General features: G+C 41.5%; 1 protein-coding gene across 1 annotated transcript; it reads left to right on the forward strand.

Annotated features, from left to right (window-relative positions):
- Positions 1 to 594: 594 nt before the first annotated feature.
- LOC125466531 (protein polyglycylase TTLL10-like) lies at positions 595 to 26079 on the forward strand. Its single transcript, XM_048561124.1, has 10 exons — positions 595 to 698; positions 3067 to 3185; positions 7884 to 8004; positions 9234 to 9322; positions 13028 to 13199; positions 17820 to 17991; positions 19488 to 19628; positions 22179 to 22295; positions 25320 to 25413; positions 25550 to 26079. Exons 1-10 carry the CDS (start codon positions 595 to 597, stop codon positions 26077 to 26079), a joined length of 1659 nt encoding a protein of 552 aa, XP_048417081.1.
- Positions 26080 to 26477: the final 398 nt, after the last annotated feature.

Here is a 26477-nt window from a genome sequence, read left to right on the forward strand (position 1 = left end):
TCACTGCTTCACTACCTCCTCCCGAGTAATGACACCATGCAACTGCTATACCCTACTTCTGGGAAGGAAATTGACCACCCTTACCCAGTCTATAACTTCAGATACACAAAAATATGAATGATTATGACCTGGTCTCTGTATTGGCCTTGTAAGGCAATTCAATTCAAGGACAATTAGGGATGTGCAAAAAATCCTGGCCTTGCCAAAGTCACCAACATCCCATGAAAGAATAAAAAGAACTTTCCTATGAACTGTGACTATAATTTGAAGAAAGCTGTACAGTTTGTTTTGCATGCTCTTCTGTTTCAAGGCATCGTCAGCACACAATCCAACTCTGGGTGTCTGATTTAGTGAGATATTAGACAGAGCCAATCAGAAGGAGTGATTTCTATAAGGTAGTTAAAGAGGCAATGAGGATTATTAGTTTGGAATTTCTGATAGTGGTCCGTGCCTAGTAACCTTGAACTAACATTTCCTTTTGCTCTGTCTCCCTCTTGAATTGTCCCATCCTGCCTGGCAACACACTAAGCTTTCCAGACAGGACCATCCGAGAATGCAAAGGAATCTACCACAAATTTTCTGACAAATCAGAAGATGATAGAGAATGGGAATTCCCGGACCATCAAACACAGGAAATCAGATGACCTCAGAGATTATGGGCCTTTCTATTACGTTGCAGGCACAAATGGAACTGATCTGTATGTATAACAGTAAAGTTTCATTGCATGTGTGGTTTAATTTTATACCAACTTGAATGAATATTATACTTCATGTAATTCCAACTTTCAATACTTTCCTGAAAAGCTGTAAAATAAGGATATATAATAAAGAGTTGGTGTCTTACTATCATACGAGCCAAGAACAAAAGTAGGCCACTCAGCCCTTTGAGCATCTTCCGCCAACCAATAAGACGACCACTGATCTGATTTTGATTTCAACTCTGAGATAAAGGATGCCATTATTAGATTAGATGCCTTACAATAACTGAGGCCTCTCCACTGACTTCATCAATTTGAGATCACAGATTCTACCCTCTTTTTATTTGTTTTTGATGGCAACTATTGATAATGAATCTGCACGTTTTCATTCTTGCCTCTTTTAGACACATACTTTGACTATTTTGTTATCACAAGAACGCAAGAAAAAGAAGCTGTAGCATTCATTTGCTGAGGCTGTTCTGCCATTTAATAAGATCATGTCTGATCTTTGCCTCAACTCCACTTTTCCACCTGCTCTGTATATCTCATTATTCACTGAGAAACCAATCATTTATACCCTTCCTAGTCTTAATTCAATGATAATGGACCTTTAATCCTCTAAGATAGAAAAGTAAAAGATTCATGCAAAATTCCTCCTCATTCCTGGTCCTAAATAATCGATCCCTATTCCTGAGCCTGACTCTCTGCATTTGAGACTCTTTAATCAGCAGAAACAGTCTCTCAATGACCAGCTCATTCAGAATATTTGTACATTTTAATGGGTTCGCTTCTTATTTACCTAGACATTAGTGAATATGAGTCCAGTTTACTCAGACTCTCATCTTGGACAACCCAGGGACAGATTGAGTGAACCTTTATAGTAAGCTCCTCTAATGCAAGTAAATGTGGAGACAAAGCTGCACACAGCATTCTAGGTGTGGTCTTACTGAAGCACTGTAAAATTTTAGCAAGACTTTATTTGTTGTGCCTATACTCCAATCCCTTTGTAATCGTAGCCTACATGTCCATGGTTTGCCACACCCGCCTGCTGAACTTCTGTATTCCTTAAACGACACACAATCCCAATCTGTTTCAACACCCACACTTAGAAGTTTCACATCTCTTTTATCACTAAATTTCACCAATGTCACTCCATCTCAGACCTTCCCTTTTCCTTCCATTCTCTTTCAATGCCTTTTACACTTCCATAAAACTGCTGCATCTCCATCTGCACTTCAGTTGAAAGGTTATTGACCAGAAGCATTCACTGTGTTTCACTTCCCACAGAGGCTGAAGCTTTCTCCAGCATTTTCTCATTATCTTTCAGATTACCAGCATCTGCGGTATTTCATATTAGCTATTTCCACATTATTTTCATCTCTTAATGTCTTTCCATTAGCTCAGGCCCTTCCATTGGCTTAGGTTATCTGTACCAGTTTTTTTGATCATTTGAACTGTTAGAATGCTGTTGTAACTCAAAATCTATCCGATTTTGTTTTGCACAAAAATGCGGAAGATTTAATGCGAAGTAATGACAACAAAATTGAAAAATAAAATTTAAATCATAATTTGTGCTAAATGTCAAATGATTGATCTTAGTGGGCTCAGCGTAAAAGTGGTTGATAAAGCCACAAAAGATTGACTGGCACTTGAGTGATCAGCTGCGGTGGAGCCCATGGGGAAAATTCGGATTCAGAATTAATTGGGAGAATGTCATTACAGGAAGTTACCCATCTGATGCTAGCAAAGAGGGGCTTCAGGTGAGTGAAGAGATTGGAGACCTTGGGGAAGTTATCCTCAAAACAGAGAATGTTAAATAAAAGTTTTCAAAATTTAACAGTGCAAGTAGAGGGAAATTGTTTTCTCTGTCAAGTGGGCAAACCAAAGGAGAAGGATCTAAAATGTTTGGCAAAATAGAGTGAGAAGATGTTGATTCATGCTAAGGGCTTTTATGATCAGAACAAGCTAACTAAAATGTTAGCGTAATCATCTTTCATTTGAACTTTGAAATGGCAGTTGGCATTTCTTCGAAGTGAACTAATTTTCAAGGTCATTAGGGATATTTTGTGTCAGTCTTCACAGTAGAAGACTTAGAAATTATCATCAGAGAAAGGCACTGGGAAAAATATTCAATTCAAAGTCTAAGAACCATGCATAGCATGGAAACAGATCCTTTGGCCTAACTCATTCTTGCCAACCATGGGTGGAAGCTGGAGTGTGGAATTGAAATGAATAGCTTTTTTAAAACAGCTTCAGTACTTTCAGATTCTGTGATTCTCGGCAAGAAAGATGCAATGATTTGATCTGTTTCAGCTGCTTTCCTAGAATAGAAACCCGCTGGAGCTTCCACTATTTCTCTTTAATGCAGAATTGTCAACTACTGTGAAAACAGGGGATGGAAACGAATCTTTGACAACAACAGAGGAGACTACATCTTTAAGTGGTCGGAATTTAAATTGATTTCCAACTATCAGAACTTCCGCCCAGGTAAGAGGAATGGTATGGACCAGACCAAACGCCACCAAAATATATTAAAGAGGTAGCCTAGACCCTAACTTTTGCTTATTTTGAAGGCAAGTGCCAGGTGTTGCATTTTAAATGCGATTTGACTGGTCAAACTATTGTCTTGAAACAAAACACATTTTATTCATATACTATGGCTAAAATACAGCAAAAGAGAGAATTGGAATAAGTTAACCCTATGGGAAAACTTAACAGAATAATAGATTATTAGGGACCTCCCACCCACAGCCTCTAACCTCATTGTTCCCCAAACCTGCACGGCCCGTTTCTATCTCCTTCCCAAAATCCAGAAACCTGCCTGCCCTGGTCAACCCATTGTTTCAGCCTGTTCCTGCCCCACTGAACTCATCTCCACCTATCTGGACTCCATTTTCTCCCCTTTGGTCCAGGAACTCCCTACCTACGTCCGTGACACCACCCACGCCCTCCACCTCCTCCAGGACTTCCAATTCCCTGGCCCCCAACACCTCATTTTCACCATGGACGTCCAGTCCCTATACACCTGTATTCCACATGCAGATGGCCTCAAGGCCCTCCGCTTCTTCCTGTCCCGCAGGCCCGACCAGTCCCCCTCCACCGACACCCTCATCCGCCTAGCCGAACTCGTCCTCACCCTCAACAACTTTCTCTTTCGATTCCTCCCACTTCCTACAGACTAATGGGGTGGCCATGGGCACCCGCATGGGCCCCAGCTATGCCTGCCACTTTGTAGGTTACGTGGAACAGTCCCTCTTCCGCACCTACACAGGCCCCAAACCCCACCTCTTCCTCCGTTACATTGATGACTGTATCGGCGCTGCCTCTTGCTCCCCAGAGGAGTTCGAACAGTTTGTCCACTTCACCAACGCCTTCCACCCCAACCTTCAGTTCACCTGGGCCATCTCCAGCACATCCCTCACCTTCCTGGACCTCTCAGTCTCCATCTCAGGCAACCAGCTTGTAACTGATGTCCATTTCAAGCCCACTGATTCCCACAGCTACCTAGAATACACCTCCTCCCAACCACCCTCCTGCAAAAATTCCATCCCCTATTCCCAATTCCTCTGCCTCCGCCGCATCTGCTCCCACGACAAGACATTCCACTCCCGCACATCCCAGATGTCCAAGTTCTTCAAGGACCGCAGCTTTCCCCCCACAGTGGTCGAGAACGCCCTTGACCGTGTCTCCCGCATTTCCCGCAACACATCCGTCACACCCTGCCCCCGCCACAACCGCCCAAAGAGGATCCCCCTCGTTCTCACACACCACCCCACCAACCTCCGGATACAATGCATCATCCTCCGACACTTGCGCCATCTACAATCCGACCCCACCACCCAAGACATTTTTCCACCCCTACCCTTGTCTGCTTTCCGGAGAGACCACTCTCTCCATGACTCCCTTGTTCGCTCCACACTGCCCTCCAACCCCACCACACCCGGCACCTTCCCCTGCAACCGCAGGAAATGCTACACTTGCCCCCACGCCTCCTCCCTCACCCCTATCCCAGGCCCCAAGATGACTTTCCATATTAAGCAGAGGTTCACCTGCACATCTGCCAATGTGGTGTACTGCATCCACTGTACCCGGTGTGGCTTCCTCTACATTGGGAAAACCAAGCGGAGGCTTGGGGACCGCTTTGCAGAACACCTCCGCTCGGTTCGCAATAAACAACTGCACCTCCCAGTCGCAAACCATTTCCACTCCCCCTCCCATTCTTTAGATGACATGTCCATCATGGGCCTCCTGCAGTGCCACAATGATGCCACCCGAAGGTTGCAGGAACAGCAACTCATATTCCACTTGGGAACCCTGCAGCCCAATGGTATCAATGTGGACTTCACCAGCTTCAAAATCTCCCCTTCCACCACCGCATCCCAAAACCAGCCCAGTTCTTCCCCTCCCCCCACTGCACCACACAACCAGCCCAGCTCTTCCCCTTCACCCACTGCATCCCAAAACCAGTCCAACCTGTCTCTGCCCCCTAACCTGTTCTTCCTCTCACCCATCCCTTCCTCCCACCCCAAGCCGCACCTTCTACCCCTACCTACTAACCTCATCTCACCTCCTTGACCTGTCCGTCTCCCCTGGACTGACCTATCCCCTCCCTAACTCCCCACCTATACTCTCCTCTCCACCTATCTTCTTTTCTCTCCATCTTCGGTCCGCCTCCCCCTCTCTCCTATTTATTCCAGAACCCTCACCCTATTCCTCTTTCTGATGAAGGGTCTAGGCCCGAAACGTCAGCTTTTGTGCTCCTGAGATGCTGCTGGGCCTGCTGTGTTCATCCAGCCTCACATTTTATTATCTTGGATTCTCCAGCATCTGAATATCACAGAATAATAGATTATTTAGCTACTAAACAGTAACTGTTCCGATATAGTAACATCCCATAAACACACACTCTGCAAAGGCAAGTTCAGTAAAATATATTGTCCCACATGCAATCCTCCAGTCAAGGAGGAAAAACATCAAGAGAAAACTCTGAGAGAGAGACAGAGTAGCAGGGAGTAATGTAATACATCTTTCAAACCCACCTTCACAACACTAGCAACTGCTACTGAAAAACTAAATCTAAACATCCTGTTTCTGGGATGGAGGCTTGACCCCACCAATTCAGGCTGCTTCTATTGGTCCAACTTCAGAAAATAAATCCCAAGACTGCACAAGCTGTTTACTTTATTAATTATGAAGCAGACTGCTCATCACCTCTGTCTCAACTTTGCTTCACATAAAAAAAACCAGGACAAAATACATGTCTTAATGCCATGATATCATCACAGGGTGAAGGCTGAAACAAGGGAGCTGTCTCAATTTGATTGCAACATTAGTGGAATCTGATAGAAATGGGTAATAGATGGTGGTAAAATTTGGACAGATCTGCCAATGTTATCAAAGACCGCACAGGTAAAGGGACAGCTACACTTGAGCGTTCCTATCAATTTGCCTTGTGAGGGTGCCTTGTGAGGCTGTTAAAACTGAATCTGAATGAGTCTGCACACATGCAGTTTCCAGCTTGGTGGGGGGGAGCACTAATTAATTATCAACAAAAATCCTGACTAGTTCATCTTTAACCCTAACTCAACATCAAATCCTTGTACTAAACCCAGAATAGTCTCCATTTGGCTTGCAATGGAACACCCATTAGATAATTTGTAATGTCAATCGACTTTATTCGACCACACGTAATATGGAGATATAGAGCATAAATAATCAGCAGGGAAAAATGTTCAAATCCATGTTTCCTGGACAACTTGGTGTACCATAATTAATGTGACTGATTGTTTTTTCATATTAAAGTGTTCAACAAAAATATATGCAAAAATAACAATAATAGTACAGGCCAACTGTATCAAGGAATCTGAAGTAGCTTGAGGATTATAAGCCATACATTCCTTCAAACCGAGAGATAGTCCAGAATTTGCTGAAACATGGCACGTCCTGTCATTTGGAGAATGTAAGAACTGCAGGAGTTGGAGTCAGATATTAAAAAGTGTAGAGCTGGAGGAACACAGCAGACCAAGCAGCATCAGAGGAGCGGGAAAGTTGACATTTCTGAAGAAGGGTCCAGAACCAAAACATCAACTTTTCTACTCCTCTGATGCTGCCTGGCCTGCTGCGTCCCTCCAGCTCCACACCGTGTTATCTATGTCCTGTTATTTAGACATGATTCTGCTCTTTCAGCTCAACAGTGCTACTGGCATGCTGGCCTTCATAACAAGAGGAATTGAGTATAGGAGCAAAGAAGTCCTTCTGCAGCTGTACAGGGCCCTGGTGAGACCGCACCTGGAGTATTGTGTGCAGTTTTCGTCTCCAAATTTGAGGAAGGGCATTCTTGCTATTGAGGGAGTGCAGCGTAGGTTCACAAGGTCAATTCCCAGGATGACGGGACTATCATATGTTGAAAGATTGGAACGACTGGGCTTGTATACACTTGAATTTAGAAGGATGAGAGGGTTTCTGATTGAGACGTATAAGATTATTAAGGGATTGGACACTCTGGAGGCAGGAAGCATGTTTCCGCTAATGGGTGAGTCCAGAACCAGAGGGCACAGTTTAAAAATAAGGGGTAGGCCATTTAGAACAGAGTTGAGGAAAAACTTCTTCACCCAGAGAGTGGTGGATATATGGAATGCTCTGCCCCAGAAGGCAGTGGAGGCCAACTCTCTGGATGCTTTCAAGAAAGACATGGATAGAGCTCTTAAAGATAGGGGAATCAAGGGTTATGGGGATAAGGCAGGAACAGGATACTGATTGTGGATGATCAGCCATGATCATAATGAATGGTGGTGCTGGCTCGAAGGGCTGAATGGCCTACTCCAGCACCTATTGTCTATTGAAAGTGTGAGAGATGGAAACAATTCAGCTAGAGTGACAGGGCGTCTGGGACCTTAGTGTGCAACAGGACAAATATCATGCCTTCTTTCTCCAATGAGATTTAAGAATTGAGAAGTAAACAGGAGAAGGAGTGAGGAGGAGGATGAAAGTCGGTGCGACCAGTACCAAATCAGGTACAGGAAGAAATAGAGAGGGAATGAAGGGCCAGGGTGGGTCAGGAAAATGCTGTTGAAGTAAAAAGACAAAAGCAACAACTGAAGCTGGCTGTTTTGTGCTGCTACATGTGTGTTCTTGCTCAGTTTCCATGTAACATATTTGTGTCTTTGATCTCTCTTGTTTTGACAGGTCGGCAAGTATTAAACCAGATCCCAAACAACAGGATCCTGACTACGAAAGCTGGCCTATGCACTTCTCTCAAGGAATATGAACGAATAGCAATTAAATATTCAAAAGGCGTGAATTCACAGTAAGGCTTCTGGCCTACATGTCTGTGCCCTAGGCAATATTCTCAAGATTTGAGCCAATTGGAATTACTTCAGGGAATTCAATTACTAATTGGATCTTTGTATCTCAGTCAATCTAAGAGAGAAATGAATGTCAGTGATAATTAGTAGCTCAACAGTTTGGACAATATTCTATCCAGGTTAAGGAGTACTTGCTTGAGTCCTGTTAAACCTTGCCTGGGGAAGGTCTGCCTCATTAAGTATCAATTAGGTGCTTAAGTGATCAGCGGTGGGTTTTCCCAAAAACCACAGACCCTGACGGTGCAGGTCTAGCAGCACTATGGGCATGTTAGAGGCTGGTAACACACCAAATTGAGGCTCTGAATCAGTTAGAGGGAACAAGGCCTCAAGTGAAAAAGGACAGGATGGGGTTCAGTGAAAGATAGGTTCTTGATTAAGGGAATCGGGTGTTAAAGGAAGAAGGCAGGAGAATGCGGTTGAGAAACATAATTGCCATGATTGAATGCCAGAGTAGACTTGATGGGCTGAATGTCCTACTTCTGCTCCTATATCTTATGGTCTAATGGGAGAAGGCCAAGGAGATCAGCAGCAATGGCATGGGTTAGCTTTTAGTGATGTCCACCATTCCGTCCTTGTGCCAGGCCCCAGATCAGGCACAGAGTGCCAGATACCAAGACAATCCACACCAATAGGCAAAGATAACAGTGTTTGCTTTTTGGTCTACCAACAAGCAACCGTCCAGCCCATTATTGGTACCACTGTGGCAATGGGATGAAGCCTTTAAGTGGCATAAGAGCTAACATTTAAGCTCAAATAACAAAAAATCTCCAGTAAATGTTGCTCTATTTGTGTGAACGCTATAGGATAGGATGTTGTCAATGGCCTGCCAATCCTGCCCTTGATCTCATATCATACCAACATTTGCTAAGGGCTGGATAATATTATATCAGCAATAAGCCACCGACATGAACAAGTCTTATTGCACAGCCAGCAAGAGTCCAATTGGCTGATTCCTACATTTTGTGCCAAATTTAACGCCCCAATGGATGTGTGTGCCAAAACCTGCTGCAGTAAGAAGTGTATTTTACATGTGATACCAAACCTAATACTTTTTGAGCAGGGAGCAACTCTATTTTTTCATTCCATCATCCAACTGCCCTGTGGGTTTTAATGAGTTTTTAGTGGTTCTTGTCTGCACTCTGTGACTTCCTTTCTTTCTTGTTTCTTGTAGCAAATCCATAAGATTGGATGAATTTTTCCCTCAGTCATTCCGCATTGATCTGCAAAGTGATCGCCAAGCCTTTTTTGATGCCTTCAGAGGTAATGTATTCTCCTCCCAGATTAACAATGCTACTTTCTCTTTTTCTCTTCCATGTTAGGAGTTGTCTAAAGGATTTATGTTCCAGTTTGAGCATTGCACTAGCTGTTTGGTTCAACATTATTTCACAAGGTTTGAAAAAGTTATGGAGTGAAGTCATTCACTTTGGCAGAAAAAAATTTAAAAAGCCAACTTCCTTTTGAATGGTGAGAGCCTGGAAGATAATTACATTCCAAGGAACCTGGTTGTATAAGAGTCGCAGAAAATTAACACACACCATGTGCTTCCTTGCTGTTCTTTTCAAACATGTGTGCACGCACGTGTGTGTGTGTGTGTGTGTGTGTGTGTGTGTGTGCATAATATACCGTGTTCCACTTTATAACAGGTTGTCTTTTCCTGAATGTAGTTTGTGGACATGATTTCACAATTGTAGTGTCCCCACTTCCACTTATTTGGGTGTAGGTGTGAATCAACACTGACACCTCCCCTGCAGACCCATGCCAGTTCTGGTGAAGTGTCAGACCTACTGTTGTCCCCCATCTCTGCAGCTGATTAACATTTTGGGATCTTTCCTTCTGCGCAAGAAGGACTGACCCTGTCTTAGAGATCTACCAGCTAAAGAAGACATCTTGGGCGCCTACCCAGCCAAGTTGTGAATTGTTTATGTTTCGACTAAATCATCTCCCTTTCCTCTAAAGTCTGCAGGATATAGGATCAGAGCACTCAATCTCATCTCATGGGCTGGTTCAACCATTGCCTAGGGACTCCTCTAGTGAACCTTTGTTTTCCCTTTATAAGGCAAGATAGCCAAACCTGTACAAAATATTCTAGGTGTGATCTCACTAATTCCCTGTATACTTGTCACACTCTTTCATTCTGATTCTCCATTCGCATTGTAAAGTGTACATATCATTTATCTTCCTAATTGCTTGCTCCATCTACGTGTGTCAACCTTCTACCACTCTTATACAACCAGGTTCCTCGGAATGTAATTATCTTCCAGGCTCTCACCATTCAAAAGAAAATTGGCCTTTTAAATTTATTCTGCCAATGTGTATGACTTTGGTCCATGACTTTTAACGCACAGTGCCACCCCACTGCCTTAATTATTGATGTTAATTGTGAGCAGATCAATCCACAGGATGAACTGGGAAATCCATTGCCTGCTGAAGAGCAGGCATGGGGCATTCAAGTCAGAGAACCCTCCCCTTTCTGTAAAGCCATTAGAGGCAATACAGGATTGAGTTGGAGACCCAAACTAACCACACAGGCACTCACTATCTGTGGCAGTGCCTACATGATATAACAGGCCACAAAATGAAGCAGAACAGAATAACGGACAAAAATACATCCCCTCCTAATGCTCTCAGTGCATTTTATGCTCAGTTCAAACAGAAAGTCAGTGAAACAGTTACACCTGCCCCAACTAGCTTTAGATGCAGCTGTTTCCTCAGTGACTGCTGTGGATGCCAGATCGGCTTTCCTGAGAGTGAACCCACACAAAGCGGTGGCTCTGATGAAATCCACGACTGTGCACTCAGGTCCTGGTGCAGACCAGCTGGTTGGAATATTTGTTGACAATTTTAACCACTCCTTGCTACATTCTGAAGTCCTCACCTGCTTCAGGAAGACCACCATCATCCCGATGCTGAAGAAAACACATGCAAGAGCCTCAATGACTACTGCCCAGTGGCTCGGACCTCATAATTAAGAAGTGCTTTGAGAGGTTAGCCATGGCTTAGATCACCTCTAGCTTCCCAGTCTGCCTCACTCCCTCGCAATTAGCCAACCAGCACAACAAGTTCACAGTGGACACTATCTCCCTAAGCCCTACACTCATCCATGGAATATAATAAGGATACCTATGCCAGGGTTCTACTTGTTGATTATAGCTCCGCCCGCAACACTATAATCCCAACCAAACTAATCTCCACACTCTGAGACTCAGGCATCTGCTCTGCTGTCTGCATCTGGATCCTCAACTTCCTGACCCACAGACTGCAATCATTGAAGATAGACAACAGCACCTCCTCCACGACATTCCTCAACACCAGCATCCCACAAGGATGCGTACTCAGCCCCCTACTGTACTCCCTGTACGTTCATGACTGTGTGGCCAAATTTCATCCAAACTCCATCTACAAGCTCACTGATGAAACCACTGTTGTAGGCCAGATGTCAAACATTGACAAGACAGAATACAGGAAAGAAATGGAGTGCTTGGTGGTTTGGTGTAAAGGTAACAATGTCTCCCTCAACATTAGCAAAGCTAAAGAGGTGATCATTGAGATCAGGAAACAAGGAGGAGGGCACATCCCCACCTACATGAATGAAGCTGAGGTGGAGGTGGTTGAGAACTTCAAATTCTTAGGAGTGATGATCATCGACAATCTGTCCTGGACCACCCATGTTGATGTGACGGTGAAAGAAGGCACAACGCCTCTTCTTCCTCAGGAGACTTAGCGAAATTCAGCATGTCCATAAGGACACTCACCAACTTTTATAGATGCACCATTGAAAGTCTTCTATCTGGATGCATCACAGCCTGGTATGGCAACTGTTCTGCCCAGGATCATAAGAAACTGCAGTAAATTCTGAACACACTCCAGTCCATCACACAAGCCAACTTTCCATCCATTGACTCCATCCATACTTCTCGCTACCTCAGAAAGGCAACCAACATCAACAAAGACCCTTCCCAACCTGATTATAATCTCTTCCAACCTTCACCATCAGGCAGAAGATGCAAAAACGTAAACACACATACCAACAGTTTCATGGACAACCTCTTCCCTTTTGTTATTAGATTTCTCAATGGATCTCTCAAATTTCAAATCTAATGTTGATCTTGCTATTTGTGCACCTTCTTTGTCACTGTAACTTGGTATTCCTCACCCTGTTCAATTAGCACATGATCTTTGTACTGAATAAGCTGCCTGTACTGCATGTAAAACAAAACTTTTCACTGTACCTAGGTACACGTGATAATAATAAATAAAATCAAATCAAACCTTGCCAACTCTCAAAATAATAAATCATTCATGTGCCACTTACCCTTTGTTGTCAGGCACAATCTTCATAATAATGATGATTCTGAATAAACCCTATCCACTAATAAAAGCACGATTGGATGCTTCTCTCTGTTGAAATGGTGCAATACCCTTTGACTGGATGGATGCATCCATAATCATCAGCATCTGCTGATTATCTTTAGAGATATTTTGTCTGCACATTCCTTTGGCAGTGAACAGCACAGATAATTAGAATATGGAAGATACTATAAACCAAAACCATTCCTACCTTCAAGCCAATTTTGTATCCAAATGATTAGTCCTCTCCATATTCCATTTAATATGACCTTGCTAACCAGTCTATCATGCTGAACACAATTGGCTTTTCTCCTCAAATTCCTCCAACTTCAATGCACCTCTCCTTCATCATTACCAACCTAAACATGCTCAAATGAAGCTAAAATGCCCACTAAACCCCTTAGCCTGACTGAGGCGGTTAGCTATTTGAATGCTCACAGACAATATGATGAAAGGAAACAGTGCTTCCTGCTTGACATAGATAATAAAATGTGAGGCTGGATGAACACAGCAGGCCAAGCAACATCTCAGGAGCACAAAAGCTGATGTTTCGGGCCTAGACCCTTCATCAGAGAGGGCTTGACATATTTGTTTTCTCCTTTTCACGCTTTGTTGCAGATGGGCAGATTTGGATTTGTAAACCTTCTAATTTACAAGAGGGTCGGGGTATCTTCCTCCTGAAGTCTCGGGAAGACCTGGCTGTATTCCGTACAAAGGTGGAAAGTGTGGAAGATAATCCAATGATCAAACCATCTCAATATAATTCGATCATTCACAGAGTGGTGCAAAGGTAACCGAGAAAAATCAAGGAAACGGAATCATTATGTATTCACCTATAATGTAGAACAACATATCAATCAATTTGTATATCAACTTTTTGTTATTAATTTCTAGGCTCTGATTCATAAGGTAAACTACCCATGTAACAATGACAGACTGGAACATAGCCCCTTTTAGAACATGGGATGATAAATTGGACATATGTCCCCTCAAAGCTCTAGAATGGTCTCCACCTGTGGAGCAAAATGTATTGGATGCCATAAACTTGTAGGTGCCAGCAGACACATGGTAACCTAAAACTGACAGTGCAAGCTGTCAATTAATGTGCAAGTCTATTTGAATACCAAAAGTGCCAACCAATGCCCTCTCCTAAGCTTGATGAATGTATTTTCAGGGCTATTGCCAAGTACATATTGGTTAGTTGCTAGGTGACATGAAGGGAACAGACTGGGTTAGCTGACTGACAATAAGAAGGAGACAAAATTTAAAAAAATGAAAAAAAACGGAAGAACTGCAGATGCTGTGGATCAGGAACAAAAACAAAGTTGCTGGAAAAGCTCAACGGGTCTTGCAGCATCTGTGAATAAAAAGAAACCAGAGTTAACATTTTGGGTCTGGTGACCCTTCCTAACAAGGAGACAGTTGGTGTGACAGGAGAAATACTAACTCCCAGGAGAAGAATGCAGGTTTCTGCTCTATGGAGGCACACCAACTCCTCTGGGTTTCTGAAGCATCAATCCTAGTCGTTTGTTAGATGGCTTTGGCATGCTGCTCCAGCAATGAGGCTTTATCTTGCATTGTAGCAAGCTGGCCTGACACTACGGCAGTCTGAGCTATCACTGCCTCACTCAGAAATTTCTGGGGGCTGCTGTCTGAGCTGCAATGAATGTTTCAACATGGACCATCAAAGAGTGCATCATGGATGCATCCACAGGTATTTAAATAGGTTTGCTCTGTATTTCTAAACTCTGAAGGAAGTTGGTTCTGGTATTTTGGACATTGATAAAAGCAAATGCTACAGATATTGGAAATCTACAAATAAACCACAAAGGACTGGAAAAGCATAGTGGGACAGACAGCAAAAACAGAGTTAACATTTCATGTCAAGCATAATTGTTCTTCAGAAGCAAAGGAAGTCAAAATGCAATCAGTTTTAATGCCATTGAAAATCGGAGGAGGTGAGGGTGGAGGAAGAACAAAAGGGAAGATGTGGGATGGGTGTAGAGTGTGGCATAAATCGAATGACAAAGATATCATGGGGTATAACATAAAAGGAGTGGTAGGTGTTGAAGTAAAGGAACAACCATTTGTCCAAAGTGGGTCTAAATCTGCAAAATAATGAACAACACATCCTGAAAGCAGAAACATGAAGATAAAGGTCAGGCTGGCACATAGCAAAGTAAATATCAATCAAAATAGAATATAAAGGTCATGGTCTGGAATTATTGATCTTGACATTGAGTTGAGAAGGCAAACAAGGTTGGTGATGTGGCTTTGTTCCTTGAACTTTAACCATTGGAAGCATTGGGGTCATGCTTGCAGAATAAACAGAGGTGTCTGTAAGAGATGATAAGAACTGCAGATACTGGAGAATCCGAGATAACAAGATGTGGAGCTGAATGAACACAGCAGGCCAAGCAGCATCTTAGGAGAAGGAAATCATCACCCAATCTTCATTTGGTCTCCGCACAAAAGACCTAATTGCTAGCGGCAAATACAAAATGCTAAATTGAAAGAAATACAAGTAATATGACATTGTCAATGCACAGCCATTCAGTTGCGCCATACCCATTGAAATCCTCACCTTGGCCTTCTGCTGTGAATCTGCATGTTCGTTTTATTCACTCAATGGATGTGGGAATTGCTGTATGACCAGCCTTTTTATTGCCTATCACAAGGGAGGTGATGGCTTAGTGGTATTCTCACTGGATTGTTAATCCAGAGACCCAGATAATGTTCTGGGGACCTGGGTTCAATTCCCACCACACCACATGGTGGAATTTGAATCCAATAAATATCTGGAATAAAGAGTCTAATGATGACTGTGAATCTATTGACGATTATTGGGGGAAAAGCTCATCTGGTTCACTATTGTCCTTTAGGGAAGGAAACTGCTATCCTTATCTGGTCTGGCTTACATGTGACTCCTCACCCACAACAATGTGGTTGACCCTTAACCACCTTCTGGGCAATTAAGGATGGGCATTAAAAATGCTGCCCAGCCAGCAACACCCTTATCCTGTGAATGAATAAAGGTGAGAAGGTCGTAGTGAGCTGATTTCTTGAACTGTTGCAGCCTACATCCTGTAGTTGACCCACATTGCCCTTCATGAGGAGATTCCAGATTTTGACCCAGTGACAGTGAAGGAATGGCAATATATTTCCAAGTCAGAATGATGATTGGCTTGGAGGGGAATTATAGGTGGTGATGTGCCTATATATTTTCTGCCCTTGTTCTTCTGGATCAAAGTCTAGAATATGCTGCCTGAGGATCTTTGGTGAATTTCTGCAGTGCATCTTGTAGATAGTACACGCTGTTGCTCCTGATTGTTGGTGGTGAAGGGAATGGGTGCTTGTGGATGTGGTGTCAAACAAGTGGGATGCTTTTTCCTAGCTGGTGCTAAGCTTATTGAGTGTTGTTGTAGCTGCACCTATCCAGATAAGTGGGCAGTATACCATCACACTCCTAAATTGTACCTTACAGATGGTGGACAGGCTTTGAGAGGTCAGGAAGTGAGTTACTTGACGCATTATTCCTAGCTTCTGACTTGTTTTTGTAGCCACAGTGTTTACGTGGTGAATCCAGTTGAGTTTGTGGCCGATTGTAACATCCAGGATGTTGATAATGGCAGATTCAGTGATAGTAATGCCATTGATTGTCAAAGGTCAGTGGTTAGATTGCCTCTTATTAGAAATGGTCATTACCTGGTAATTATGTGTTGTGAATTACTTGCCACTGTTTTAGCCCAAGCCTGGATATTGTCCAGCTCTTGTTGCATTTGAAAGTGGACTGCTTCTGTATGTGAGGAGTTTCAAATGGTGCTGACCATTATGCAAACATCTCCTCTTCTGATCTTTTGATGGATGGAAGTCATTGATGAAGCAGCTAAAGATGGTTGCGTCTAGGACACGACACTGACGAATTCCTGCATTAAACTCCTGGAGGTGAACATTTTGCATCCTGATTGTTGTGTTCATTTTAGGGGTTGATCAAATATGGTTCCCTCTCTGCCACAAGTATGATGGGTGGATATATCTGTGATGGAATTGGAGAAACCAGCATAGAATCCTCAAGTTTAAAATTGGGTATTGAATTATGTTTGCATGCCCTTATCTGTTTACCACACGCCCTTTGCCCCGGTTTCACCTGTCACGCTTCATGTCTTGCCATTTGATGTTCAGTAGGAAATCAACTATAATGGGATATGGTCAAAAGATCTTGTACTTGCTCTCATAACTTAGGTAAGGTTTACTGATTTCTTGTGGCCAATGAACTCAAATTGAGACATGCACATGAAAAAGTTCCTAATTATGATGCTGTAGCTACTGTAAGGCGGGGGAAGTTTTGCTGACCCACTTGATTATTCCCTGGCCATCAAGGTGTGTCAGCTGTGGCTCAGTTGGTGATGCTCTCACCAGGATCACAAGGATCTGGATTCAAGTCCCACTCCAGGATGTGAGCACATCAAGTCAAGGCTGACCCTATAGTGCTTTAGTGACTGAGCACTGCACTGCTAGAGATGCTGTCATTTTAGATGCCAAATGCAAACTGAAAAACCTCAATGATTGTAAAACATCCCCATGGCACTATTGCAAAGAAGAGCAGGGGAAAGTGATTCCTTGTCAATGTTTGTCCCTTGATTGATATCACAAAAGCAGGTTATCTGCTTACAGAGTCATACAGCATAGAAGAGGCCCTTTGGCCCATTGGGTCTGTGTCAAACGATCTAACACTAATCCCACTTTCTAGCACTTGGCCCATATCTTTGAACATTATGACATTTCAAGTGCTCAACAAGGTTATGAGGTTTCCTACCTCTACTGCCCACCCAGGCAGTGCATTCCTGATTCCTACTACCCTCTGGGTAAGAAGAGCTTTCCTCAAATGCCCTCTAAAGCTCCTGCCCTTCATCTGAAAATTGCGTCATTCCCACAAATTGGTAACCACATTTCCAATGACTGTAAATGTACATCGTTGGGTATAAAGCGCTTTGAGACATCTGGTGGTCATAATAATTCGCTCTATAAATGCGAGATCTTTTCACTTCATTTGTTTGTGCAACCTCTCTAGATCTGACCAGCTCATTCCAATCCACTTCATCCACTGGCCCTCAGCCTTAAACATGATAACGTGGCTGCAATTAGTTAGAGTGGGAGGTAGGGTGCTGACAATGTTCATTGGATCCTCTTCCTTCCCCAACCCCAGGAGAGGCTCTCTCAGCCTGGCACAACTCATGACTCCATAGTGAAATAATAAGTCATCACTTGTCCCATGCCAGTCATACCCACACAAAAACAACATAGGGACTCTCAAAAGTGTCTTTAAATCTAACTCAGATGTGAAACACTGAAAATGAAGTATCTGTCTGTGAAATTGTCTTCAAAAAGACTGTGCATTTTACACAAACAGATACGTTGTCAGGCCCTTACTCCTGGAAGGAAGGAAGTTCGATGTTCGCTCATACTTTTTGATTGCCTGCACGGCCCCTTTTATGGCTTTCTTTCACCATGGTTACGCCAGATCAACATGCAACATGTACGATCCTTTCTCTGACGATCTAACAAGCCACCTGACCAATCAGGTAAATTAAATATGGTGAAACCCTCACTTCTCTGTCCACAGAGCCCAGAAGGAAACAAAAGTCTCCATTGTTGTACCAAATTCTTATTTAACAAAAGTTATGTGAAAAGATGCAATTTCATTTTATTAATTTCTGTTGGACAGGAGAACTTGGAATTATACAGGAGCCTTGCCAACAGGAACATGCCCAGACATCGCATCTGTTTTGAATAAAAAGCAAAAGCACAGGGACATTTGCTGTGATAACATCATGACCAAATAAGAGCATAATTGCCAACCAATCAATATTCATTTCTCATGCAACATAAATTATTGCTCACTTTCAAATTTTTAGCATTCTTGCATTTGTCCTGATGAATACAGGTCAGAATCTTCAACAATATGTATTTTTTTTAGCAACAGTCAACTTATGTACAAACGGATGATCTAGCTGAGGTATTTAAAATAGTTAAAAGATTAAATATGGTTGATATTTTCTCTGTTACAAGAATTCAGAACAGAAACATATAACCTTAAAATTAGAACTAGGAATTTTAGATGTGAAATCAGGAAGAAATCTTTCACATAATTGGTTAAAGGTATCTAGTCCTCTCCCCAGAAATCTGTTGAGTTGAGCCAGTTGGAATTTTCAAGACTGAGGTTGTTAAATATTTGTGATTTAAGGCTGTCGAAGGATTAAAGGTGAGGAATTAGAGACTGTAGTGTCATCCAGCCATGACCTAATTGAATGCTAGTCAGGTTTGAGCAGCTGAATGACTCCTACAGTTTAACTGGTGATCAATTTTCAAGCGCCACATTGATTTGAAATATGATTGATAAATGCAAATTGTTGCTATTTTGCTGAAGGTGAAAACAAACGCAAAATGGTGAGTTTGTAAATTAGTTACACACCATTCCCCTGCTGAATTAATTTGTTTTACACCCATTTGATGCCAACAAAATGGGGACAATGCATATACCAATATTTATTCCCAGAGGTATGAAAGTTTGGTTGGGAATATCCCTTCCCTTCGATACCTCTGTTCCATGATCAAAGCAGACAGAGGTTTTGCACGTTGCAGGGCCGTGTACAGATTGAACTCAGCTCAGACATTGAATGACCATCTTCTGATTCCTCCTGAATTTGCAAACCCTGCTAATTCTGTGATCCATATTGGCCAGAATTTCCATTTATACACGAGTCCCTTGTATTTAAAGTGTTTCTTACTTGTGTCCTATTCTCAAGAAGAATGATATAACATATAAGATATAACATTTGGTGGATTAGGTTGTTGGCGATGCTGAATGACACCAACAATACAGGCCCAATTCCCATACTGGCTAAGGTCATTTCAACCTCACCTGTGTCATGGTGGTCCTTAAGTTATACTCACCACCAGTTGTCTCTCCCTCGCTGTCTCTTTAATAAGAGAGTGGAACTATGGTGACTTCAACTCATCTCTTATAAATTGGAGTTTTATTCCGATAATTGCAATTTTGCACTTTTTTAATCCATAGTTCATACAGAGAAAGAATCCCCTGTACTATGGAATGAAGGAGGAAACAATCTGGTCTATGGAACGATTGAATAAGTATATTAATGAGAGGTATATGAAAGAAAAGCATCTCCCAAAGGATTGGGTCTTCACTGTTTTTGCAGTAAGTATGTATTCTAACTTTCACTCAGACTCTAATTAACTAGATGCAGTCAGAATACCAACATAGGAGTTAGAACAGCAGAGCACAGGAACAGGTCATTTAGCCCACAGGTCAGGTACTCAGGCCTACTGGTTAAAGCTGGCATGTATCACCATAGTAACAGTTTGAAAACCAAGTGCTTAGACGATCAAATTCCTTACACAGGCAATTACAATATAGAATATTTTACAACTGATGCTTATTAGAGGTACACATGGCTGAATTTCAGAAAATGGCTATTCATCCTCTCTGGGCTATTCTGTCAAATAGAATAGAACAAAACCATACAAACTCACAATAATATAACTGCACTGTAACAAGGTCCTAATTTACTACTAACACTGTCCACAACTTGTTTTCACATAATGCCTTTCAGAGTAATCCCCCATTGCATTTCACGTGAGTCTGGTACGATGACAGAACAAAACTCCCAAGTATTTATAGTTCATTTTTACTTTAAGTTCCAACTTTTTTTAAAGAGAATTTGCTTTGACAAAAAGAAGGATGTAAGTTCAGTGTCTAACAAAGTTCTGTTAAAAAAACATGAAATGTCACATCTGTAAAGAGTTAGGGAAACTTCAAACATGGAAATACTCAACAAGGAGAGATTATGAGGGGGGTGACTATCCCTTCTCTCAGCAGAAAGCTGCCTCTTGCTGACAGGTCTGATTCAGCCTCCAGGAATTTTTAAAAGAAGGGTTAAAAATTGAATGCAGCACACGTCAATGTATTAGTCTTGGTCATCCTAGTATGTGTATTAGCGTACTGTGAGGCCACCACTTTGAGGACAGTCATTTTAAACACCCCTGCATTGCAGATAAAAGCAAGGGTAAAACTCTCACTCTGAATGTGGGAATTCAGTCACTGTCAAAAGAAATTAGAACAACAGAATTTCTGTCAACCAGCAAAACAAAAAAATCTCAGAATTGACTGCTTAACTGTCTATGTTAAGGTTACTGGTGCTGCCCAGTAAAAGCTATAACTCCATCTTACCTGCTGTTCAGGAACAATTTGGAGTCTAATTCATGTATTGTTCATTCTACTTTTTATCTTTTTGAATTTACCTCCTATTCTAACAGTACTATGCCTAGGAAGCTAATGATTTGGCTCCTGACTACAGCCATTACAAATTGGAGAACTTTGCCAAGGGTCTGCTAATAAATCACTATTGTCAGATTAAATGTAATACCAAGCCACAAAGAAATGTGTGAGGTTGTTGACTTGCTCGCCGAGCTGACTTCTGCTCATTCAGACGTTTTGTCACCGTGCTAGGTGACATCATCAGTGGAGCCTCCAATGAAATGATGTTATTCTACTCCACTTGGAATTTATACTGTTTCATCTGTTATGGTGAGTGCTGTCATTTCTGGTTTTGATCTGTGTAGGTTTGTATATGCGGTCCAATTCTATATATTTGTTGATTGCATTACGGGTGAAGAACCATGCCTCAAGGAATTCCCGTGTGTGTCTATGTTTGGCTTGGGTTACTAGTAGCTTCTTCATCAGAGGGTCCACTGATGATGTCACCTAGCACGGTAACGAAACGTCTGAATGAGAACAAGCCAGCTCGGCGAGCAAGTCAACAACCTCACCCACAACCCGCGATACAGATTTTGCCAAAACTTTAAATAGAGATATGTATTGAGAAATGGCCCAAAACTTTGTCATTATGGTAACTTTTACGGAGTACCTTAAAGAAGAAGGGAGAGATAGAGAGGCAGAAAAAATAAAGAAAGGGATTCCAAATTGGATCCAGTCAGATGGAGGTGTAACGACTATTGATGGAATGAAAATAAAAGTGATCTTCCAAAGGCCCAAATTGAAGGAGCAGAGACACCACAGTAAGCCATACGTCTGGAAGACATTACAGACGTATGGAGATTACAGAGGTAGACATGGCTGATACCATGGCAAGATTTTAAAGCAAGTAAAGGAATTTTAAAATACTGACTTAGTTTAACTAGGAACTGCTAGAGGTCAGTAGAGAGTAGGGTTGATGTGTAAATGGGGTTCATCACAGAGTAAGACATGTTCAGCAGAGGTTTGAGTGATCTCAAGTGTACCACATGTAAGTGAGCATGTGTGCATTGCAATAGGGCAAGCCTGGAGGTAAATGAAAAGTTGCGGATGAGGGTTTTAGTAACATATGACCTATGAAAAAGGATGACGTTTGGGTAATTTTACAGAGGTGGGAACAGTCATTTAGTGGTGGTGTGAATACGTGCGTGGCAGTTGATTTCTAATTCAAACATGTCACCAAGATTGCAAACAGTTCAGTTCAACCTTAGGAATAGAATCTGAGAATGTGGGATAGATTGATTAAATTAATGGCCAATTAATGGATGCTTTTGCTTGCTCTATTTTACTTGTTGTTGTATTTGATTTCAAAAAGTCTCCTCATTTCAAGTTTAGTTTCTTCTTTTACTTATTTTGGATCTTTCTGCAGCAAACTTTTCTTTGAAATTGGTACATTGTTTGAAAACGATTGAAACTTTTCATGTTTTCTTTCAGAGGAAGATGCAGGAAATTATGACAATATGCTTCAATACTGCCAGGAGCAAACTGGATCCTAAATTGGGCTACTTTGACCTCATGGGCTGCGACTTTATTATTGATCAAAATTTCAAGGTTATTGTAATTTTGTTTCACTTTGTCCTGTTAGGGATGATAGCAAAGTATCAGTTTATGTGGGTTTTTAGGCAGAAATGTTACTTAATTTGGGGGTCACAAAATTCCATCAAAACTGCCTCACAATTGTGTCTTGCCTAAGAAAAGAGAGATGAAGACTTTGACCAAGTATTATAAATGGTATATCAAAGAGAAGTGGAATCCCAGGGTTGAATCCCATGAATTGGGAATACTTTCTCTGAGTCAGATGGTTACAATTTCAGCTCAGCATCAGAGACTACAGCACATAATTAGCATCAGTATCTCTGTGCTAGCCAGAGGGATCGCTGCATGGTTGAACATACTGTCTTTCGGATGAGATATTAAACTGAAGCCCCTTGCTGTCTTTTCCAGGGGATATGAAGTATTAAATGGTACTATCCAAAGTAGAGTGGGGGAGATTTCTTGGTATTCTAACTCCCTCAGTCAATACCTGAAACATATATGATTTTGGACTTTTTTTATAATGCATGTGGGACCTTGCCATGTGTAAGTTGGTTGCTGTGTTTCCTACATTGCAACAGTAACTAAATTCCAAAAATTCTCATATAATTATTGTTTATAATGTCCTTTAATTGTACCCTAGGGACTTGAAAATGCTAGTGTGGGAACATACAATGCCTGTCAGAATTTTCACTGTCAGTGGGTATTGTATGGACATTCATTCCATAAGCAAGTAACATAATTTTTACATTAAGATTCTATGATCTTGCCTCATAGAATTTTGTTCAATTATTTACTGTAATGTTCTCCCACTAGGGCTACTGGTGATACTGACAGCAGCCTGATTACACCAACATTCACATTACAACCTTTACTAGACCAATTAGAGTTGACATTGCAAGGTATACAGAGTGCAGAAACAGGCCTTGCAGACTAATTGGCCCATGAAGGTGTTTCTGATCTGCACAAACCTTTCCCCATCTGACATCATGTAGCCCACCGACATATCCTTCTATTCCTGGATCCCTAATGCGCTTCCCCTTGAATGCATTTTTGTTATTTACCTCTACTACTCCTTGGGAGTCCATCTATTAATTATTCTCTAGATAATCAATTTTTCTTAAATATTCTTTTTGGATATCTTGGTAAATGTTTAATTTAGCTCCAGATTCTGACATACCCAGATCCTATCAAATACTTGCGTAAACTTTAACACAACTATCAAGCTCTCACTGACAACTTTTCTGAAAGAAAAGGCCTCAGCTTGTTTAATTTCTCCTGCTGGGTATCACTTCTCTGTTCTCATATTATACCAACAGATTCTTCGTACATCTGTGTCCACATTACAATACGAAGATTGGAACGGTTCATAGTTTTCCACTGAGATCCAAACATCTGTACAAGCCTAACAGTACTTCTCCACTTTATAATTCTAACTCTCCAGAAATGATTACCTGGGCTTTTCTTGACTTTTTTTTAATGGCCTTTTTAACCTTGTTACTACTTTGAGTGATCTGTGTGTCTGTCCCTCAGATTGCTCTGCTACATTTAGACATTTATTTTGCAAAGAGTTGGTGGTCCCCTTGTTCTTCCCACTAAATTGTATTATCTCACACTAATCTTTTCTGAAGCTCATTTGGTAATTACCTGCCCTTTCAGAAAGCCTATTAATATTTTCCCACATGTTGCTGCAGTCCTTTTCTTTATTAACTTTGCTTCCTAAATTGATGTGTGATGGGAATTAAGCAAGACTTCATTTAAAAAGATCTGACTGGAGTTAGACAACATAAATTAGGGCTGCAAGGCATTTTTTAGCAGGCATGAGCCTTGAAAACCTACAGAATTCACAGAAACAGAAATAACTGGACAGAAATCTTATGCATCCCAAAGCCTGAATCAGCCATGAAAGCAGACAAGAATATAGCCAGATTCCTGCAGACAGGATAAGAGGAGGATCTGGGAAAAAAGATTTCTCCTTACATACATGAATGAAATGTAAACAATCTATGCATATGTGACTGCAGGTGTTTAAAGGTTGATTTCTTTTGTGCATATGGAACAGAGATAGTACAGAGTGAGACAGAGCTAGGCAGAGTCAGACAGAATTCTATTCAGACCGTCTAAGACAGAATGCCTCCCTCTGGAGCTGTTGACAAAATGCAAAACTAACTAGCATTTCTGAGCCCATCTATGTTCTATGTGGGGGATAATCCACATCCATAATATTTAAAATTGCACTTCAGATTCCAGAGTCCAATCATTTAAACAAAAGAACAGGATAGCACAGGAACAGGCCCTTCAGCCCATGAAACTAGAAAAATGCTGAACCACATTGGTCCCAATCCTAATTCACTATCTATTTTGTTGCTTTTCCCTTGAATAAGTAGAAAGCAGGCTCATGCACAGCAGTTACATGCGTAAGAAAACACTCCCAATCTGCTCTACACTGCATCAATGTGAGATTTTTCTTTATCCAAGACCGGCAATCCAATAATAATAGCAACATCTTGTATTTATATAATACCTCTAATGTATAATAAAGTGTCCCAAGACGTTTCTTAATGGCTTGGCAGATGATGAAATTTGGTTCCAATAAGACGATTTGGAATTAAGAGTCTAATGATGACCGTGAAACTATTGCTGATTGTTGGAAAAATCCATCTGGTTTATTAATGTTTTTGAGGGAAGGAAACTGCTATCCTTACCTAATCTGGCCAACAATGTAGTCGACTGTTAATTGCTTTGTGGGCAATTAGGGATGGACAATAAATGTTGGTCTAGCTAGACACATTCCCCAAATGAATATGTATTTTAAAAGTATATTTTGATATAATAAGAAACGATGGATGAGCCATGTAAGGAGATATTCAGGTAGCAAATTTGTCAAAGAAGTACACTGCCATGCGTATGGAACGTCCAGTGATTGAGTAATAGCATTTAAAGGAAATACCATACTCACTGCCATCTCAGTGTTTCAGTGTCATGAAATCAGGATGATGGGTGTAGGCTGGATTAACAGTTGTAGTTCTGATCTGTTTGCAGGTTTGGTTACTGGAGATGAATGCAAATCCATCTTTACATAGGCATTGTTCAGTTCTGAAATCGCTTATCCCTCAATTAGTCCACGAAGCACTTGGTAAGATGGCCATTTCAATTATGTTGTTTGAAAAGAAGATTTACAGAAACCACTGATTATTTTCAAGCAATGAAATGAAATTTCATAAATGAACAAAAAGTTGTGCATTCAAAAATTTTTCTCTGTCTGTTCTTAGATGTGGTACTTGAGATATTCAAAAAATGTAGTAAAGGAGCATTCATCTTACCACTTCAGTCACTGAAGGAGTTTGTCCTCATATATAACAATTGCCATCTGTCTCAGATTTCAAGACCATTAAGGGTTGGAAGGACCTCTCCCACAATTTCTAAGCAGTCTTCCCAGCTATGTCCACGTACTTTGAAGCGTCCAGTGAGAAAGTCGTTAAGAAAACCATCAGCGATCACATCTCTATCAGATCATGCTGGTGCTGAAATGAAACCTCTCCAGAAAGCCGTTTCCATGCTATCCCATGGTCAACTACCAGTCATTGCCCAGATACAGAGCTTTTACTGTTCGGAGTCCAAAGCTAAAACCAACCAGTTCATAAGAAGCCAGGCTGCCTCTTTGGAAGGATGGAGTCAACTCCAAACCAATGATTCCAAACCAATGATGATGACTACTCCATTCATGTCTGGACTCAACAAAAGTTTTGCCGCCATTCCGAAAAAGAGCAAGAGCTTGGAAAGTAGTTTACTCTCCAAGTAGCACACTTATCTACGTCCATCCATGCTACACCAAATATTGCATTCCAAAATCAGCTGCAATTAAGTCAAGGGAACATCACAGCAAGGTGATCTTTGGCCAGCTATCTTTCTATCTGATGTAACAAAAGAAGCCCAGCATTGATGGAAAGTATGTTTGACTGCAAGATGAATGAATAATCAACTAAACTCACTCTGCAGTGTTCCACAATGCAGTTTTGGATGGATCAGGAGAAAGATTTGACAGCGCTCTGCCTGCTGGTTTGTTTTGTCAAATTAAAATCATCCCATTCATGTTGTTCTTTGCTCATGCCCGTGTTAGGATAAAGATATTTCTTTCCAATTTTACTTCAACAATTTTGCAGTTCAATCACAAAACATCAGGATTGTTACACAAGAATT

The sequence above is a fragment of the Stegostoma tigrinum genome, chromosome 28 (genome assembly GCF_030684315.1).
Source record: "Stegostoma tigrinum isolate sSteTig4 chromosome 28, sSteTig4.hap1, whole genome shotgun sequence".
NCBI lineage: Eukaryota > Metazoa > Chordata > Chondrichthyes > Orectolobiformes > Stegostomatidae > Stegostoma > Stegostoma tigrinum.